Raw genomic sequence first — 20,586 nt, 5'->3', positions numbered from 1 at the left:
TGAAAGTTGGTTTTTCTGCTGGTCATGTGCTGCAGAGAGCTGGTGTGTGCCATTCTGTGTGGGCAGCTTATTTTGCATCTCACTTTTGTGTTCTCTTCATTGCAGTTGTAAAAAAACTTCCCTTGTGTACAAAGAATTGCTAATGAACACTGATTTTTGCTAATGCTCTCAGGAGATGGGAATAGAACTTGTGACATAAAGCAGAGCAAGTGATACCTTTCTGAGTGCTGTGTGTTAGCTCCCAGCAGAAAAGGTTTGTTTTCATCTATGCTGGGAAAAAAAAACAAAAGCTAATTAAATAGAATGAAAAGTTCACTTCATCTCTCTTCTTTTCTTCTGGTTTTACTTTTCTCAGTGCTAAAAGGTAACTTTTAATAGTCACTCAACTTGTATGTTAAAGGGACTAACTGCACAACCTAGCATCAGTCTCAGGAGCTCTTTTTATCATGTCTGAGCTGTAGAATTACCTTTAAGATATCTAAGTTTAGAGAGGAAAAATAAACTCTTGTACCTCATTCTATAGCTTGGATGTTTGGGAGGAATCACTGATGGCACTCTCTTTTGGTTCAAACTATCACCCCTTGGCCTGTCCCAAAAGGCCCTGCCCAAAAGTCTGTCCCCAGCTTTCTGGTGGGAGCTGTTAAGCACTGAAATGCCACCAGAAGGTCTCCCTGGAGCCTTCTCTTCTCCAGGCTGAGGATTTTTCTCTTTATGGAGGGAAAGGTAGTTGCATAAAAGAAAAAGACAACTGCTCACTTGGTCTGGAGCTCTCACCCCAGCAGATGTGGCTGTGTCTTGGTAAGAGGATTTTTACAGAAGCAGGGAGTGAAGGGAGGCATTTTTCTTTCATCTCACTCAGATTCACAGGTATTGATTTCTTTCTAATCACTTGAAAAAGATGTTCTGATCTAAGGCTCAGTTGCTTTGAAGTGGTGGTTACTGCATGCAATGGGCCATCAAGCTTCATGAGGATCTTCAGGCTGTAAACCCCATAGTAAGAAGGTCCTGGTGCTCCGGAAGCAGGGTCCAGCTTGGTGCTTGCTTTGTGGGTGTTCTTCAGGGCTTTCTTCAAACACAATTTGAGGATGTTGAGTCATTTTAAGTCCTGGGTCATATGAAAGAAAACAAACCAAACCAACAACAGCAAAAAACAGGTGGGGGGAGTAGGCAGGAGACAGTGGGGAGAAAAAGAAACTTCCTTTTAAACCCAAAAGCAGCAGTTTTCAGTGCTCTGGCTTGAAAAGGAAAGGCATTAATTTGAACAAGTTTAAGTGATCAATTTCACTTGAGTTTAAAAACATGAAATGTGGTTTTAATCTGAACTGCTGCCCCTGGCTTGTCTCTCCTGAAGCACTGCAGTAAGTTACTGACTCAAGGAGCTGTGTTCTTGTTTATTTTTCTTTTCTGGAGGAAGAAAAAAACGTAATGGAGATGGACAGAAAAGAAAACTAAGAGTGTATTATCCATGTCTAAGCTGATGAGCCTCTTCTGAAGGGGGTATCCCTCCCCAGATTCCTGCAGACATTACAGGGTTTCATTTTTTTTTTTTTCTTCCTCATGGCTTAAGTTGTTGTAAGGACCATTAGAAGATACCTCAAGGTTTTCATTTTACCTCATGTTCCCTGATTCATTGTGGATTGTAATGATGGTGTGAGGTGTGAAATTAATGTTCAGCTGATGGGAAATGAAGTCTGGGATGTGCAGGGGCTGTTGTAGCACTCTGATGCAGTCAGACATCAGTATGGCATTTCTAAAGTTAACCATTTCAATTTAAAATCAGAAGGGGGGAAAAATCAAGTATCTTGCTATTGAGGTGCTCCAGTTGCCAGATAACCCGCAGCTGAGGGGCCCTGAGACTTGATGACATTGATGGTGTGTGATCAGGATTGACCTTGTTCATGTACTGGCCAGAAACCTCAAGAGCCTGCAGGTTTGGGTAGAAAAATGTCAGTTATTCCTGGGTAACACGAAGGTTCCCTTGGGAACCATTAGTTATTGATCCTGCAGAGTGTGTGCTTGGAGATGTATTTATAAATAAGAGACTCAGCTTTCCTCCTCTTTCCATGTTTTCCCAGTTTGTAAAAGTGGATTATTCTTTGCTGGCTGCCAGCTCCAGCAGTGCTGTTCTGCTGAGCTCCCTGGTTTGACAACGTCTTAACTTCACTTGAGCTGCTGACCTTTGGTACTGTTGTTCTGCCTGCTTACACCACATTACAGAATTCTCAGAGGCTTTGCTCGAGTGTTTTGTAGCTGGTTTTGCCAAGTATAATCCAGAGAATTTTAATATTCATTAGAAAGTCATGGTGTGCCCCAAGGAGGAGTATTCCCAAGAGGTAGGCAGGGAGCTGGTGATCCCCCACCCACCATCATCACCTGGCTGCAGGTGCTATGGGGCCACATCTCTCCAGCTTCCTGCAGAAGGGGCTGAGGGCACTTTGCTTTGGTTGCCCTCTGAGAGAGCACACTGGCACAGGTTGCCCAGGGAGGCTGTGGATGCCTCTTCCCTGGAGGTGTTCAAGGCCAGGCTGGATGAGGCCTTGAGCAGATTGAGCTGGTGGGAGGTGTCCCTGCCCATGGCATGGGATTGGAATTGGATGGTCTTGAAGGTCCCTTCCAACCCAACCCAGTCTATGAATCTATGAAATTAATTGGTTGATTTACAGAAAACTGTCAGCTTTGGGGGTGACTGACTGCCATAAAGGGCACCTCTCCCACATGGCCAGAGGAGTACACTGCCTGCTTTTCTCTAAGTTTGGCTTTTCCTGTTTACCCTGTTGCAACAGACACTGTTTATAGAGTCGATGGCTATGAAGCTCCTTGTCGAAGTGATTGCATGGTACACAGAGCCCTCTTCTTTGGGGCAGAGCAGCTAATAATGTTATTTTTAGTCAGTGGGTCGTTGGAGTCAATGGTTTACACTTGCAGTGCTTGTTCAAGGAATGCATTTTACACGTGGTCAAGAGGGAGCTAAAGGGATTCAGTCTGGGGTGGAAAATTTGTATGTGGTGAATGAAGCTTTAGGAGAGACTGGATGGGATTTTAAATGAGGTCTCATAACTTTTGCCTGTCTCTTTACCTCTGTCCAGCTGTCAGAGTCCTGTATTCATAGAAATGCTGTTGCTGTACCCAAAGCTGCCTGAAGGAGAAGTGCTTTTGGGGTCTGATTTGGAAGTTAAAATATTTCTCACTTCAACATAAATTTAGGAAGGAACAAAAGCTTTTTTTTATGGTACTAGTCAGAATGGGACAACACAAACTCAGGTGCTGTCTGTACAGGTCGTTGCTCTGGGTGTTCTTTTCTTGTGTTACTTGCAGTTGTTGAAACCAAATAAATATTTATTGTTGTTGTACCTGATTGTTGGGCATCCTTGTGGCTCACGGTGGTGATTGAGTTTCTTGTTTCTCCTTGCTCTGTTTCATGGCTTACTCAGCAACCTTTAACTTCTGCTTTAAGTGGTGGATGGTATCTGAGAATCATTGAATCACTCAGGTTGGAAAAGACCCTTGACATCATCAGGTCCAACCCTACTCTACCAAGCTCACCACTAAGAACTTTTGGAGCTCTATAGAGACACTGCTAAAGAATGAATCAAGCCAGACCCCACTGGCTTCTCTTTACCATAAGCTAAAACACTGTTTGGTTAAGGGAGGGCAACCTGGAGATGCCTCTGTGGTCATAACATCTAGCTTTGCTATAAGAAGAGCTGTTTGGATCTGTTTGAAATGTTCAGGGGGAAACAAGGGAGAATCAGAATTGTTTGGGTTGGAAAAAACCTCTGAGATCGAGTCCAACCATTGCCCCAACACCACCATGGCCATAAACCATGTGTAGGCAGGAATTCTGCTCTGGCCCTGGAGAGCTGGATTGCTGGTAAGATTCTGACATGAAATGTTGAGGAATTTGCTTTATTTCCCCACTGAGTTTACAGAGGTCTAGCATTTTGTTGTCCTGCCTTTAAATTCCAACAGCAAGAGAGGAGGAAAACTCCCAAGTATTGCTGCCACACTCAAATAGAGTTAACCAAGTTGTGGAAGCTTCCTGTCTGCAATCATAGCAGAGGGAAGCAATTCCAACCTCCAGCTCATGGCACAGGAGCACAGAGCTCTGAGAGCTCTCTCTGAGAGCTGATAAAAAGTTTGGGATTGTTCATTGTGAGAAACCTTGGTGCTGATTTCACCAGAGGCTTTGTTGGGACCCAGATCACAGCAGCTAGAAATTTGACTTGTTCTTTGCAGCTGTGTTACTGAGTGTGGGGTTTACATCTGTAAAGGTTGCAATCAAACTCTTTTGAATTAGAAATAAAGGTTTTAGAGGCTAGAGTGCTTTGAGTATGATTTTGTTGATTTACACCATGCTTACTTTGGATTCTGCCTGCTTGCTTCTCAAAAAGAACCACCTGTTGGATGTGTCATCCCAATATGCAGTCAATGTGTCTGGTAAAGTTTGTTTGACATGGTGCACACTGATCTCCACCACACAGTTGTTCTTTCTTTTGAGATCTGTCAATTGGTTCTCAGGGCACTCTGTGGAGCAGTCACCATTTGGCTGTTGCTGCAGCATAGGCAAGAGGGTGCAGTTCTGCTTTGGCCAAACAAAGAATGTTTTCCTTTTCAGCTGTGGCAGATTTGTCAGTGTAATGGCTGTCAAGTATCATTTTATTGATTTGTTTTCTACAACTGTTTGAACTTCCATGCTTGCAAAGTCCTGAAGGAAAGGAGCACTCTTGCCCATCTTTTGTAAAGCACTTTGAGATCAAGGACTGAGAGTACTAAAGAAAACACCACGGTCACATCCTGAGCTCCACAGCTCTCACCTGCATTTTGAAGCCAGAGGGTGGTAGGATCCAGCTGGGGAGGTGTGTGCATTCCTTCACCATTTGAAATGTCTGTTTGCCATGGTGGTTCTCCAGGAGGTGTCCTTCAGGAACATGATTGCTGTGGATATTTGTGCTGCTTTCTCCCCACAGACTCTGTAGTGCCTGTGCCACGCGATAGAGCTCCTCTGCATACCCCACACACAGAGGAGGCCTTTTGGGTGGGGAGGCTGGTTGTAAAAGTCCATCAATAAATAAATAAACCCCAAACCCAACCAAAAGAAAAGCACCTGGCATCAGTGTCCTGCTGCATCCCCTCCCCGTGACAGAAGATCCTGCGTGAGGCCTCCTGCGAGCACCAGCTGGTGCTGGTTCACGTGGGTGAGATTCGTTTCCTGTGTTCCCCAGGGCCTGGCACCAACTCGAATCGTTCAAGGGGTGAATGTGATGGCAAAGTGGAAGCACCATCTCCCCCGCTGCCTTCATCACACCCTCCCACTCAGAGCCCCCCTGAGATCTGCTCTTCTGGTGATAGGTCACCAGAAACCATGATCAAAGGAGAGGTGCCCTCCACAACCCAGGTAAGAGCCAGGGGCGGAACTGAAGAGACATTTAAATGCCAAGGGAGCTGTTTAATCACATTCTCCCCACTTAGGAGCACTTGAAAGACTGCAGCCCCTCATACTTTGATCTCTTAGCTTGCTTTTTTAAATACAGGTTATTTTAAAACTAGAAGTCTGGTGAGGTCAGGGCTGGTGCTGGCCTAATTTTAGCCTTTTCTGCCTTCACTCAGCAGAACTTGCATAAAAAAAAAAGTAAAGTCTTTGTGTCTTTTGATTGTAAATCCTTTGTTTGCAAACCATTACATACAATGGCAGCTCTGCAGCTCTCAGCACAAGAAGGACCTTCACCTGTTGGAGCAGGTCCAGAGGAGGCTGCAGCAATGCTGGGAGGGCTGGAAGCCCTCTGCTGTGAGGCCAGGCTGAGAGAGTTGGGCTCTTGAGCCTGGAGACCTTCTGGTGGGATTTCAGTGCTCAAAGCTGGGGACAGAGCTCAAAGCTCAGAAAGCTGGGGACAGACTTCTGAGCAGAGCCTGTTGGGACAGGACAGGATGTGATGGTTTGCACTGAAAGAGGGAGATGGAGACTGGAGAGAAGGCAGAGGTGTTTGACACTGAGGGTGGGGAGAGCCTGGCCCAGGCTGCCCAGAGAGGTGGGAGCTGCCCCATCCCTGGCACCATTGCAGCTCAGGTTGTTTGGGGCTGTGAGCAACCTGCTCTGGTTGCAGATGTCCCTCCAAGGAGGTTGGACTGGATGACCTTGAAAGGTCCCTTCCCACCCAAAGCAGTCTGGGATTCTAAGAATACCATGACACAGAGCTAGCAAAGACCCCAACTATCCATTGCCCACTTGTGGTGTTTCCCATTTCTGTCTAAATTCAGACAGAAGCTTTCTGTGTGAAGCAGTCAGGAGTTTGACCTGAAATCCCTCCCTTTCTGAGGAATTTCTTCAGATTTTTGGAGTGATATTTTAGTTCTGTTAAAGAAATGGGTGAAAGCACAGCTTTTCGTTTGCTTTCCCCTGGAGCAAAGTGGTCAGAACAGCTGGTAGCCACTTGCTTGGTCTCCAGCAGACCTGTCCAGGCTGCATCATGCCCCTGCCTCATAGAGAGTTGCCATCTGCTGCACACTGGCATGTTGCACATGGGTCATGAAGGGGGAAAAAAAGGGAAAAAAAAATCAGCTTTTATTTAGAATTTGGCTCAGCAGGGCCAGAGAGCATTGCATAAAGGCAGCTGTGCAGAAGGTGTTTGTTTTCTATGGACTTCCCTATGTGGAAAGAAAAAAACCTAACAAACCCAAACAGCTATGTAGGGCTAAGGGAAAATTCTCCAGTTCTGTTGTATCTGCTGGAAATTTTCTTTCCAGCATTCCCTGTTGGCCTAATTGGGAGCCACAGAGGCTTAGTGAGGCTGAGGTCTAGGTTGCCCAAGACCTAAGCAGACATAGAATCATTAAGGTTGGAAAAGACCTCTAAGATAGAGTCCAACCATCAACCCAGTGCCATCATGCCCACTAAACCCTGTCCCCACGTGCCATGGCCACAGGTTGCTTGAACATCTCCAGGGATGGGGACTCCATCACCTCCCTGGGCAGCCTGTTCCAATCCCTGACCACTCTTGCAGCAAAGAAATTGTTCCTAATCTCCAACCTAAACCTTCTCGGGGGCAACTTGAGGCCATTTCTTGGTTACTGTCCTGAAAACGTGGCCCAGTTACCTTGGCTGTTTGCCAGAGGGAGCTGTGTAACAGCAGGCAGGGTTGGCAGGGCAGATGAGGCACCCTTGAAGAGGGAGTGAAGGGGGTGGTGAGTTGGGGGTCTGAGCTCTGACTACAGAGGTGTACTCTTGTCTCAATGCCCGCCTTAACTTGAGTGTGCTTTTCCTTTGCAGGCCACTGGTGATGGAATTTTAGCACTCTGGCAGCTTGATAACCCTGATTCAGGTAAGCAGAGGGCAAAGCCTTGCTTTCAGCCCTGCCGGTGGCATGCCAGAGGGCACTGATTTGTCCCTGGCGCTCTCTCTGCTTTAGATGCCAGCTTCTCCCGCTCCGAAGACATGGACAGTGACAGCCTCTTCCTGGACTCAGCTCTAGCCAAGAGGCTGACCTGTGGGTTCTGCAGGAGGGTTTTCCAGCGTGCTGAAGAGCTGAAGGAGCACATCCACGAGCATGCCTTCTCCGTGCTCCTCCCCTTTGACTCTGCTGACTGCGCCCGGCCCGGCCTGGCCGAGGCAGTGCCTCCCGGGCAGCTCTCCCGCTTCCAGTGCTCCAAGTGCCCTGCCAGCTTCACCCTGAAGTCCAACATGGACCGGCACGAGAAGACCATCCACTTCAACTGTAAGAAGATGCAGTGTCCTACCTGTGCCAAGCTGTTTGAGACAAGACAGACTTGACCCAGCACCTGCTGTCCGTGTACTCCAGCCAGCACATCTTTGTCTGTCTCTTCTGTGGCAGGGGCTTTGCTGCACAGAAGACCCTCACTAACCACCTCAGAGTGTGTTACCTGGGAGGGTTGGAGCTTGTGGACAGTGTAGGACCAAATGAGGATCCTGAGGACGTGTAGCTGCTGGGGTGTGTGTGAGCTGTGTCTTTGAAACTAGGAAGAGCATATCCTTCTTATGCTGCAAATAACTCTGCAAGACAACAGTCCCCCCACAGCTGGTCACGGTGGGGACGTGGTTCAGCATTCTGTGTAGCTGCAGCCACAGGGCAGGTGGTGGTCAAAGGTGACTTCTGTCAGTCCATGCAGTGGGCACTCAGGTGGTGTGGTCCTCCTGTGTGCTTGCACAGCCCTCCACTCCCTTCATCAGCAGATCTCAAAGTGCTTTATAAAAGAAATGGTGACCTTTCCCTCATGCTCCCTGGGAAGTAACAGACCTCAGCTTGGTGAGTGTGGTACCCACGGAACGAAGAGCAGAATTCAGTCTTCTCAGCTGTGATCTAGGGCTCAGTCCATGAGATAATTCAGGCAGTTCAGGATTTCTTTGGTTTGAGATTAGGAGCTGAGAGGTGCAGAAGCCTTGGAGCAGGCTGCCCAGAGAGGTTGTGGAGTCTTCTTCTCTGCAGAGCTTCCAACCACCCCTGGCCATTGTGCTCCTGGGCAAGCTACTGTGGGTGCCCTGCTGGAGCAGGAGGTTGGACTCCAGAGGTTACTTTCTAACCCCTACCATTCTGGGATTCTGTGGCTTTCTCTCTGTGTAAGGTCTCTATAAAATCTTGAACTTTATATTATTTAAAGAAGAAAAAAGTGCTACTAGTTGCTGTGTGCAACAGGGTGGGCTTGAAAGTTGCTGCAAGCCTTGTTTCTGATATTTCTGTCGTGTTTGAGTGCTTTTAGGACTTCTTAAAGTGTACTGTGAATGTGGCTGTGGTTTTCAGGGCTTCTCTAAATGTTTCTGACTTTGTTTTGTATCAATGTATTGAAGTTGGCCAGACTGAATGTTGTGGAAACTGAGGAGTGGAGGCTTTACACAAATCCAACTCAAGGTGCACATAAAAAGCCCATAAATGGTTATCTCTGGGTGGAGGGGTGTGTGTCAAAGTCTTGCTGTAATTCCTATTTTATGATATGAAATAACTTTTTTTTTTTCAGATTAAATATTTGTGCCTCTTGCTCTATATTTATATGAATAAAATAGATTCTAGTAACTGTGAAATGAAAATAGCATCGTTCAGTGTGGTGCTTCCCACAGCACAGCTCAGCAGTGTTAGTCTTGGGGGGGTTTGGTTTCCTTCAGGTGCAGGAGAGACAGCTGAGGAGATGAAAGCAGCTCCTACAAACCATCTTTAGAGTTCCTCAACAGTGTTCTTTCTTGTCATCTTGTTGCATCTTAGGGAGGCAAAAATGAGAAACGGTTGTGCACAAAGTGGGTTTGAGCAGCTTGCAGGTCTCCAGTGGAGTTTCTTGCAGAGCTGTTTCCTGTGGAAAGCTGGAGGAGAGAGATCATCCAGCTCCTGCTGCCTTGCTCTGGCAGGGAGGGAACAGGAATATGCTGGGCAGTGCAGCTCTGCCTCTCCCTGCTGCCAGTCGGAGCTTCAGGCTCCATGGAGGGCTTGTGAGGGCTGGGAAGCCAGAGTTTTCCTGCTTGGCTTTGCTGTGCCTCCTTCTTGGAGCAGTGTGTGGTCAGAGGTGAGAACAGGTGCCTGTGAAATCAGTGCACTGCTCCGCCCTCCACTCATTTCTGGGTATAACTTGGTTGTTCCGCAAGGTCAGGTTTGGTTTTTTTGTGCTCTTGTTCCCATTGACATCTTTGGAATCCTGGATCCCAGCTCTCTGTGGATGTTTGGAGTTTATAGTCTGTCAGCTTCCCTTGTTACAGATGTCAGTTTCATTGCCTCAATATGTGTTTTGCTCTTAAATAACTAGCAAGTGAGGAAGGGGAAAGCTGAGCCAGAAGAGAGAGTTGTGACCAAGATGAGTCTTGTCTGGTGGTTAGGGAGCACTGTGGTAGGGTTTGTCTGAATCTGAAGGGCAAGAGGCCAGCAAAAATGATTTCAGCAGACTTTGAAAGGCTTCATCCACCTGCTAGCAGCTAATGATGGTTCATGTTTGATCATTCTTCTTCTACTGGAGAGTTTAATTCAGCAGGGAACTGGTTTTCTGTAGTGCCAGGTCAACCCATTCACCCTCACAGAGGTTTTAGTAGTATTTTATTTGGCCTGTACATCAGAGTGCTTCCTGACTTCAGCACTGGGAATTTCCAGTGTTTCCCTTCAGGATGAGGAGTAGGACTTTTAAGTTGTCAGAACCTTAAACACATAAATAAATAGAAGAGAGCAGAGGCTTCCAGGGTTAGTGGAGAAAACATTGTGTGTGAGAAAAGGGTCTGGGAAGATGATGGGAAGTGTGAGCTTGAGAGGTAAATTGCTTCTTGCTCTTTGCAACCTGAAATATCATGAGGATGAAGTGGACAAGAATTCTCTTGGTCAGTTCTTTGCACTAAGCAAATGAGTGCTTATTTCAGTGACCATTTTATTTCAGTGGTTATTAACTACCTGTCAGTTTGCAGAGTTAATTCCAAGTAGCTCTCTCAGGCAGGACATCACCAGTGCTGCTCTTTCTCTCACCTCAGGAATGTGGGAGCCTATGGCATAGAATCAGAGAATGGTTTGGGTTGGAAGGGACCTCCAAAGGTCACCCAGTCCAACCCCCTGCACTCAGCAGGGACATCCTCCACCACAGCAGCTTGCTCACAGCCTTCTCCAGCCTCACCCTGAACAGCTCCAGGCATGGGACCTCAGTTCCCTCCCTGAGCAACCTGTTGCAGTGTTCCAGGAGTCCCCTGTTGCACAACTTGTTCCTCACATCCAATCTCAATCTGCTCTGCTCTCATTTCAAACCCTTGCCCCTGGTCCTGTCCCTGCAGGCCTTTGCACACAGTCCCTCTGCAGCCTTCTTGTAGCCCTGCAGCTACTGTCAGGCTGCTCTGAGGTGTGCCTGGAGCCTTCTCTTCTCCAGGCTGAACACCCCCAGCTCCCTCAGCCTGTCCTCATAGCAGAGGTGCTCCAGCCCCCTGAGCATTTTCTTGGCATCCTCAGGACCCTCTCCATCAGGTCCATGTCCTTCCTGTGTTGAGAGCTCCAGAGCTGGGCACAGCCCTGTAGGTGAGGTCTCAGCAGAGCAGAGGGTCAGGATCCCCTCTCTCCATCTCTGGCCACTCTGCTTTGGATGCAGCTCAGGCTGCCATTGGCCTTCTGAGCTGCAAGCTCACACTTCTCATCCACCAGCACCCCCAAGTCCTTTTCTGCAGGGCTGCTCCAAATCATCCCCCAGCCTGGAATGATATCTGGGATTGCCCTGACCTAGGTGCAGGACTTTACACTTTGCCTTATTGAACCTCATGAGTTTCTCAGCCCATTTCTCCAGCCTGTCCATGTCCCTCTGGATGGCACCCATCCCACCCTTCAGACTTAACCACACCACTCAGCTTGGTGTCCTCTCCAGACTTGCTGCAGCACAGGGATTTATTTTTCACTGTGGCACTGTTTATCCCATCTCCATTCCTTGGTGCTCTTCTGCCTCTATCTGTGTCCAGGAGCTCCTTACCTCCTGTTTGGGATTTTAATGATCTTATTCAAAGATTATTTCTTAGGACCTTAAAATGCTGCTGTCTGTAAACTCTTCTCAAATATGTCATTGAGAGAGAAGATTAAACCCACACCAGGGTGGTTGTGGACTGGGGGGGTGCATGTGAACTGTCAGCTCTGCAACACTTCTGGCACTGCTGGTCTCCAGCAGTGAGAGCAATGAGCAGTGCTGTTCTCTCACCTTTGTGGCCTCAAGAACTAAGTATCTGGCTATCTGGTGCAAAAAAAAGAAGGGAAATAGTTTTCAATAAAAGTGCAGCTGCAAAAAGTGTTCTGGTTTTGAGTGGTAGAAGCTGAATGTTTTCTTGAGTGAGCTGAGCTGAATGCAGGCAAAAGGAAGGTCTTGAAATCAGTGTGTTGTGAATATTCATAGAGTGGTTTGGATTGGAAGAAACCTTAAAGATCATCCAGTTCCAACAATCTGTTATGGGCAGGGACACCTCCCACCAGCCCAGGCTGCTCAAGGCCTTATCCAGCCTGGCACTGAAAACCTCCAGGGAGGGGGCATCCACAACCTCCCTGGGTAACCTGTGCCAATATCTCACCACCCTCACTGGAAAGGCTTCTTCCTCATTTCCAGTTGTTTCTGATACCTGGATGTTTGATTACAAGTAGTCCAAACCAAATGCTAGGGCAAAATTCCTACCATGGCAGCTTTGGAGATCTCAAACTGTGCTTTTAGTCTGTTAGAACACAAAAAACCCTTTTCTAAAGTGAGCTTGTGTTGAGGTGTTTGATCTGATTACAGAGGGTGGTGTTGGGGCTGTTCAGTCTGGAGGAGAGAAGGCTCCAGGGAGACCTCAGAGCTGCATTTCAGTATCTGCAGGGGACCTACAGGCAGGCTGGGGAGGGACTGTTCAGAAGGGGCTGTGGGGATAGGACAAGGGGCAATGGTTTGAGACTGGAGCAGGGGAGGTTTGGGTTGGACATCAGGAGGAAGCTCTGCACAGGGAGGGTGCTGCAGTACTGGAACAGGCTGCCCAGGGAGGTGGTTGAGGCTCCATCCCTGGAGACATTCAAGATCAGACTTGATGTGTCCCTGGGTAGCCTGCTGTAGTTGGAGGTGTCCCTGCTGCCTGCAGGGGGGTTGGACAAGATGCCCTTTGGGGGTCCCTTCCAACCTGGTGCACTCTGTGAATCTGTGTTGCTTTCTTTAAGGATGATTCTAAACAGAGCTGTGCAGTTGGTGCTTCACCTGAGTGACCAATGCAGTTCTGCTCCTGGTGGCTTTCTGTAGTACAAAGACAAGAGAGCAGGGGAGGCAACAAGCCCCCAAAGAAGGCATTAAACAGCACTGGTCTCTTTATAAAGCCATTCTTTAGTAGCTGCTTGTTAGGGTGTGGTGTAACTCTGGGGGCATTCTCTGGGCTATTCCTACCACATTGCTGTCCCTTCAGCTCTGCTGGGTGTCTGTGGGAGATAGCAGCTCAATAAATGCCAAATACTCTGCCTCTGAGGAGCTGCTCAGCAGCTCTGGTGTTTCCCTCACTCCCTCAGCTCTCCTCCATCCCCCCTTTCCATTTACCACCAGCCATTTCCGTGCTTGATAAGGGCCTTAAGGTGATTAACCACAACTGGCTTTCTTCTTTTTCCCTGCCTTGTTATGTCAACAAGATTTTGCTTTGAGAATAAGAAGAATCAGCAGAAAAGTGGCTGGAAACTAACATCCTAATGGAAAGCAATGGAATTATTAGAAGGTGGAGCTTTCAAATCATCCCCACCCCTGGGGATAAGCTTCCAAACCCAGAGCTGGGGGATGTCCTCAGGGAGCAGCAAAGCCTGTGCTTTCACCTGCTGTGGTTTACATATTGCACTTTGACTGTGTTTGGAGGAGGAAATACCAACATTCTGCTGGCAAATTAGACCCTTAGGCTGTCAGTCCTGCTCTGTGTCCCCTGGGCCTGCTCTCTGTGTGCTTCTAAGGAGATGACAAGAAGGAAAGAATCAACAGTGTCAGAAGGACTTCAGAGAATTCATTCCTTTTTCTGGCTGAGCAAAACACGTTTGAAGGGAAGAGGGAAAAAAAAAGTCCCATCAAAGGCTATCTGCAGTTGTCTGGCAGGGGTCATGCTCTCATTCAGCACTCTGCATCCTTTTATCCTATTTCTGTATCCGTGCCATGCTGGAAATGCTAGCTGGGAGCTGGATGGTGTTGAATGTGGTGGCTGTAAGGGTCCTGTCTCTTCTGGCTAATCCTGGCTGCTCTCTGCCCCTGTACTGCCACACTCCTGGGCTGTGTGCTGATGCTCTCGCATCACCCCATAAAGCAAGCTGCAGAGCATGGTGGCACTGTTGGGATGCTGTTGTCTGTTCTCCTTCTTCCACAAGTATAATAGTATTGGAATTTTAGAGCTTGGTCTTTAGGGTAATCAATCAAAATGTGGTGGATTATAGAATTCATAGAACCATTAAGATTGGAAAAGACCTTCAGGACTGAGTCCAACCATAACCCAACTACCATGGCCACTAAACTATGGTTTGGGTTGAAAGAGACTTTGAAGATCATCCATGGGCCATGGGCAGGGACACCTCCCACCAGCCCAGGTTGCTCAAGGCCTCATCCAGCCAGGCCTTGAACACCTCCAGGGAGGGGGCAGCCACAGCCTCCCTGGGCAACCTGTGCCAGTGTCTCCCCAGCTGGGAAGTGGGTGATCTCGAAGGTCCCTTCCAACCCAACCCCTTCTGTGATGCAGGCAATGTTACAAACTTGCTAAATGTTTGTGTGCTGGCTCCTTCCAAAGCTGCTGTGGTGAAGGTACTCAAAGTTCTTGGCTTTGATAGTGCAATAAACCAGTGCAGGGCTTGCAACCATGATGGGTGGGGAAGATGGCTGAGGGTGGGATTCACCCTGCCCTGACTCGGCAGTGCAGCAGGAGCCTGACTGCTCTGGGGTGTCCTGACAGTAATCCCTGTGTGTTCCTGCTCTCTTGCAGTCAACGAGTTCACAGTGATCAGGAAGAAGTTCAAGTGCCCATACTGCAGTTTCTCAGCCATGCACCAGTGCATCCTGAAGAGACACATGAGGTCCCACACGGGGGAGAGGCCCTACCCCTGCGAGATCTGCGGCAAGAAGTTCACACGCCGGGAGCACATGAAGAGGCACACCCTGGTGAGAGGCACCCCAGGCAGCTCCAGGGGCTCCCTGAAAGCAGCTCATTGCTCCAGGTTAAAGGCAGCAGGAGCTGCCTCAGCATTACCTCTGGATTTTGATCCCTGCCCTGTAGCTCCTTTGAAGGCTTCTTCAGGTCAGGGGAGGGGATTCTGCCCCTCTGCTCTGCTCTGCTCTGCTCTGCTCTGCTCTGCTGAGACGCCCCCTGCAGTGCTGGGGCAGCTCTGGAGGCCACAGCACAGACAGGGACCTGGTGGAGCAGGACCAGAGGAGGCTACAGCAATGCTGGTAGGGCTGGAAGCCCTCTGCTGTGAGGCCAGGCTGAGAGTTGGGGTTGTTTAGCCTAGAGAAGAGAAGGCTCCAGGGAGACCTTCCTTGCAGTGCTCAAAGAGGCTGAGCAGAAAGCTGGGGACAGACTTTTGATCAGGACCTCTTGGGACAGGACAAGAGGTGATGGTTTGAATTCAAAAGAGGGAGACTCAGGCTGGAGAGAAGGGAGAAATGTTTGACACTGAGGATGGGGAGAGCCTGGCCCAGGTTGCCCAGAGAGGTGGGAGCTGCCCCATCCCTGGCCCCATTGCAGCTCAGGTTGTTTGTGGCTCTGAGCAGCCTGCTGTGGTTGCAGCTGTCCCTGCTGACTGCAGGAGGTTGGACTGGATGACCTTTAAAGGTCTTTCCTTCCTCAAACCAGTCCATGATTCCATATCCTTCAGGGTGGAAAATGAGGTGATCTACAAATGACTTTTTTTTTTTTTTCCCCTCACTGCTGGAATCATTCCAGGTGAGTGATTTGATTCTGTGGAGTCTCAAGTCACCCAGAGAGATGAAATCAGCTATTTGTGAAAACATCCAGGAGGAGATATCTGTCTGTCTGCATCTCTGTGTGACTCCTTCCATGGCAGGAATGAAGCTAGTTTAGGGAACAGCAGCTGGATCACAAATTTTCAGTGCCAGTTGCTGAGGAAAGTGCAATCCTGACAACACTAATTTGTTCCAAAGAGCCATAAATGACTCTGGGTTAGCCTGGCATGGATGCACTAAAGAAAAAAAAAAAAAAGGGACAAGGATTTATGGAGGAGTTTGGGTACTGTTGTGTAAAGCCCCAGAAGAATTCAAGTTTCAGGATTTAGCTGAAGTTCCTTCTGAAAAGGGAAGATTTCCTCTATGCTAACAGCAGCAGCCTCTCCATAGAATCACAGAGTGGCTTGGGTTGGGAGGGACCTCCAAAGGTCACCCAGTCCAACCCCCTGCACTCAGCAGGGACATCCTCCACCACAGCAGCTTGCTCACAGCTTTCTCCAGCCTCTCCTTGAACAGCTCCAGGCATGGGGCCTCAACCACCTCCCTGGGCAACCTGTTGCAGTGTTCCAGCAGCCTCCTGCTGCACAACTTGTTCCTCACATCCAATCTCAATCTGCTCTGCTCTCATTTCAAACCACTGCCCCTGCTCCTGTCCCTGCAGGCCTTTGCACACAGTCCCTCTGCAGCCTTCTTGTAGCCCTGCAGCTACTGTCAGGCTGCTCTGAGGTGTGCCTGGAGCCTTCTCTTCTCCAGGCTGAACACCCCCAGCTCCCTCAGCCTGTCCTCATAGCAGAGGTGCTTCAGCCCCCTGAGCATTTTTGTGGCCTCCTCAGGACCCTCTCCATCAGGTCCATGTCCTTCCTGTGCCGAGAACTCCAGAGCAGGACACAGCACTGTAGATGAGGTCTCAGCAGAGCAGAGGGGCAGGATCCCCTCCCTCCATCTCTGGCCACACTGCTTTGGATGCAGCCTTCATTTGCAGTCTTCATTGACAAAGGTGTTGGTGCAGGCTGGGTGCTTGTGGTGAGATGAGCTCCCGGCTTTGGGCACTTTGCATCTCTTCTCAGCTGATTTCCAGGATGTTTTGGGGCTTAGTTATCAAGTCTTGAGTAAATCTGTAAAGATGAAGGCTGGTGAGCATCAAATAAAAATAGATGCTATAAAAATAACACCTAGGGAATGGAAGTTGGTTTAACACCCCAAAAACTTTGTTTCTCTCAGTTCCTCAACCAATAACCAAAGACAGAAGGGCCTGGTTTAGTTCAACTTAGATTAAAAAGTGGGGTTTTCATAGCTTTTGGAGAAAATTTGACTAGAAATGTTAGGGATTTGGTTTTGCCTGGCTCTTTTCATCCTTACTGTGTACCCATCACCACCTTCTGTAACCTGTTCAGCTTCTGATGCCTGAAAAATCATTCTTCTAACAGCTCCAAATGGGGGATACCTACAGATCCTGCCAGATGGCTCTGCCCTGTCCTGTCCAGCTGCTAAAAAGAGCTTAAAGTTTAAAAACTCCAATGGGAGTGGCTGTGTGTGATGCTGCTGAAGAACAGGTCATGGGGACTCACTCAGAGCAAGGACGATCTGGAGCTGGAGCACGTCAGAGGAGCTCTCAGGCTTTGAAGGTGGTTGGGGCTGGTGCAGTACAAATCCTGTAGTAGTGAGGGCTGAGGGGTAGGATGGATCAATTTGTCCTCTTCTCAAATACCTTCAGCTCAGCTGAGGGTTCTGGATAAGCACGGAGCAAAGGGTGATCCAGTTGGGAGGGCAGGCGATCCCCTGCTGGGGCAGGAGCAGGGAACTGGCCTCACCAGGCAGCTGCTTCCAAATCAAAAGAAGAGCCTTCCTATGCAAAGGAGGCTTGTCCAGCAGAACCCTTCCTGCAGGTCATGGTGAGCAGCATGGAAAGGATAAATGAGTTCAGAAAGGGCTTAGGCACAGGGGATGTGCCCAGAGACTCTGAGAGCTTCTGGTCTGCACTGAACGGTTTGTTCTGGATGACTTCAAATCCCTGGACACCAAACAGGCTGTAGGAGCTAAAGGGTGGGGGGCGCAAGAGGCTGGGGCCAGACTCCTCTCAGTGGTGCTCAGCCACAGGACAAGGGGCAATGGGCACAAAGTGGAAGCCAGGAGGTTCCATCTGAACAGGAGGAGAAACTTCTTTGGTGTCTTGAGGGTGGTGGAGGCTTGGTGCAGGCTGCCCAGAGAGGTTGTGGAGTCTCCTTCTCTGGAGAGCTTCTAACCCCCCTGGCTATTGTGCTCCTGGGCAAGCTGCTGTGGGTGCCCTGCTGGAGCAGGGGGTTGGGCTGGATGATCTCCAGAGGTCCCTTCCAACCCCTCCATGCTGCCATTCTGTGACAGTCGCAGGCTGCGTTCGTGGCCCGTGGTGGTTTTGCCTTCGCAGAGGGACCGGGCAGCTTGTCCTCACCTGTGTCTCTCCTTCCATCTTCCATCTCCTTCCATCTCTCTCTTCCATCTCCACTGGCATGAACTTTTTTTTTTTTTTTGCTGGTTCTCCTGCTGCAGGTCCACAGCAAAGACAAAAAGTACGTCTGCAAGGTCTGCAACCGAGTGTTCATGTCTGCAGCCAGCGTGGGGATCAAGCATGGCTCGCGGCGCCACGGCGTCTGCGCAGACTGCTCCGGCAGGGGCATCGCCCCGCACCTGGACCACAACGGGGCAGGGGGCTCCCCAGAGGAGTGCTACCCCGGGGAAGGGCAGTACATGGAAGACCCTGACGACATCAAGGTGGAAGGAGAGGAGGAGATGGGAGAGGAGGAGGACATCAAGTGGAAGGAGGACGTGGGAATGTCACAGGATGATGTGATTTTAGATGACGACAAAGATGTCGACTCTCCGCAGGAGCAGGACAACTCTGGGGAGAACGACAAGGATTTCACCTGGATTTCTTAGGGAATTGTTTTGGTTGGTTGGGGTTTGCTTTGGTTGGTTGTTTGCTTGGTTGGTTGGGGTTTGTTTTGTTTGGGTTTTTTTGTTTTGTTTTTGTTTGGCTCTGTCATTTGTAGGGGAAGGGAGGGGGAGGAAGGAGTACGTTGGAAAAAGAACTTCAGTAGCCTTGTTGTCGTCCATGTGTGCAAAACAACTCTTGTGTTTTCTAAACAAGTCCTTCTCTGTCCCACTCAGACACTGTCTTAGCAACGTTGCTTCCAGCAACACAACTGACTTTGCCTTCCCCCACTTCTCCCTCCACCAGCAGCCCCAAGCCAGCCTGAGGTGTGAGCGCTGTGCCCTGGGGAGGCTGTGTGCAGCATGAGGCCTCAGACCCTTCCTCCCACGCTCAGCCCAGCTCAGGGGAGATTTGTGTGGCCAAAGCAGGGTTGGTTGGTTGGTTTTTTTTGGTGGTGGTGGTTATTGGTTTATTTTTTACCACCTTAGCTGTGTGCTGAAATCCCAGCAGCAGTGGAATTCCAAGGTAAGGTTGTGGAAGCAGATGGCTGTGAGCCTTGGAGGGCTTCCCCCCATGAAGCAGGCCTTTGGCAAAGCCATTTCAGGAGAGCTTTTGGTGGTGTTTGTGGAGCCAAGTAGATCAAGAAGAGAGTCAGGTTCTAGCCTTAGGAGCTCTTCTCTTAGATCCTTTCCTTCCAAAGGAGTCACCATCAGAGCAGGGAAGATCTTGAGGCTCCTTGGTCCTGCTGGTGTCTTACCCACCTCCTGTCTTCCAGCCTCCATGCTCACTGCCATGCCTGATGGTGCTGCCAGGAGCACCCTTTGCTCTAAGGGACGTGGGGCACTCTTTGCCTCTCCTCCTCCTCTGCAGGTATCTTCACTCTGGTCCTTTGGCCCAGCTGCCTTTTTCATAAATATATGCAAACAGTAGCAAAAAAAAGAGGCATTTAGCAGAGCACAGGAGGAACTGGGAAAGGAGAGAAGCCAAGGTGAGGAGACTGCAGACCCCAGCTGGGTGGAAGTCCTGCTGTTCCTGCCCTTTGTGGGAGCAGGATTTCCCCTGGGTTCCTTGCTCTTCCTTGGCAGTCTGAAAACCTTCACTCACCACGGGTAGGCACAACAGCTGCTTAACTCTTGATGAAAACCTTCAGTGGTTTCATGGAAATTTTCAAAGAAATCTCTAAATTTTGGGTAGATAAGACCCAGGTTTCTCTCCCAGCCTCTCCAAACAGACTCTGGGGGGGCTTCTCCTTTTCCATATCGGCCACTGTTGCCTTCTTCCAGCTCCACCTGAATGACAGAAGCACCAAAAGTGTGTTGGAAGCTTCTGAGGAGAAGCTTTTCTTTCACCCTTACACCTCTTTGCTTCTGGTGCTTTGCTAAATAACAAAACCCCCAAGCTGCTGACCTCACTCTTCCCTTGCTGTGGAGCAATTCTATACCATGTCTGTGACAATGGTAGCATGAAACCTGCCACAGAAGGCAACCTGTTAGCAGAAAGCCAAATGACTCAAGGTGCTATTTTGCTCCCTTGGTGGGAGCAGTGATCCCTGCAGGGCTGGTGGGCCTTAGGCAAAGGCCTGGTTCCACCTAGTGAAGGATGTTGTACAATCAGGTCAAGGGATTCTCCCCCTCTACTCAGCTCTGGTGAGACCCCACCTGGAGTACTGCATCCAGTTCTGGAGCCTCTATTACAAGAGGGATCTAGACATGCTGGGAGGTGTCCAGAGAAGGGCCACCAGGATGAGCAGAGGGCTGCTCTGCTATGGAGACAGACAGAGAGTTGGAACTGTTCAGTCTGGAGAAGAGAAGGCTCTGAGGTGACTTTCTTGTGGCCTTCCAGTATCTGAAGGGGGCTCCAAGAAAGCTGGGGAGGGACTTTTTAGGCTCTCAGGTAGTGATAGGACTGGGGGGAATGGAACAAAGCTGGAATTGGGGAGATTCAGACTGGAGGTGAGGAAGAAGTTCTTCCCCATGAGAGTGGTGAGAGCCTGGAATGGGTTGTCCAGGGAGGTGGTTGAGGCCCCATCCCTGGAGGTGTTTAAGGCCAGGCTGGATGAGGCTCTGGCCAGCCTGATCCAGTGTGAGGTGTCCCTGCCCATGGCAGGGGGGTTGGAACTGGATGATCTTTGTGGTCCCTTCCAACCCTGACTGATTCTATGATTCTAATCAACCCCCACTGCTTGGTGCCAGGAGTTGGTGCAGTGGTGGCATCCTGGCACCTGCAGGTTCTTTGTTCATCCTCGGATTCCAGTCACGTCCTGGTTCATGGTGTCTGATTCCTTCCTCTCAGGAACTGAGGTTCCTCTA

At 49.3% G+C, this 20,586-nt stretch overlaps 1 protein-coding gene across 1 annotated transcript in view; it reads left to right on the top strand.

Annotated features, from left to right (window-relative positions):
- The window catches only part of ZBTB46 (zinc finger and BTB domain containing 46), a 55,226-nt gene extending 35,952 nt beyond the window's left edge, over positions 1-19,274 (top strand). The window contains exons 6-7 of the mRNA XM_054391832.1: positions 14,393-14,568; positions 17,896-19,274. Of these exons, the coding sequence (XP_054247807.1) occupies positions 14,393-14,568; positions 17,896-18,282 (563 nt within the window). The 3' untranslated portion in view covers positions 18,283-19,274. The remainder of the gene's footprint in view (positions 1-14,392; positions 14,569-17,895) is intronic.
- The last annotated feature ends 1,312 nt before the right edge of the window (positions 19,275-20,586 follow it).

Source organism: Indicator indicator, chromosome 24 (assembly GCF_027791375.1).
Source record: "Indicator indicator isolate 239-I01 chromosome 24, UM_Iind_1.1, whole genome shotgun sequence".
Taxonomy (NCBI): domain Eukaryota; kingdom Metazoa; phylum Chordata; class Aves; order Piciformes; family Indicatoridae; genus Indicator; species Indicator indicator.
This window is presented reverse-complemented; position numbering and strand designations above follow the sequence as displayed.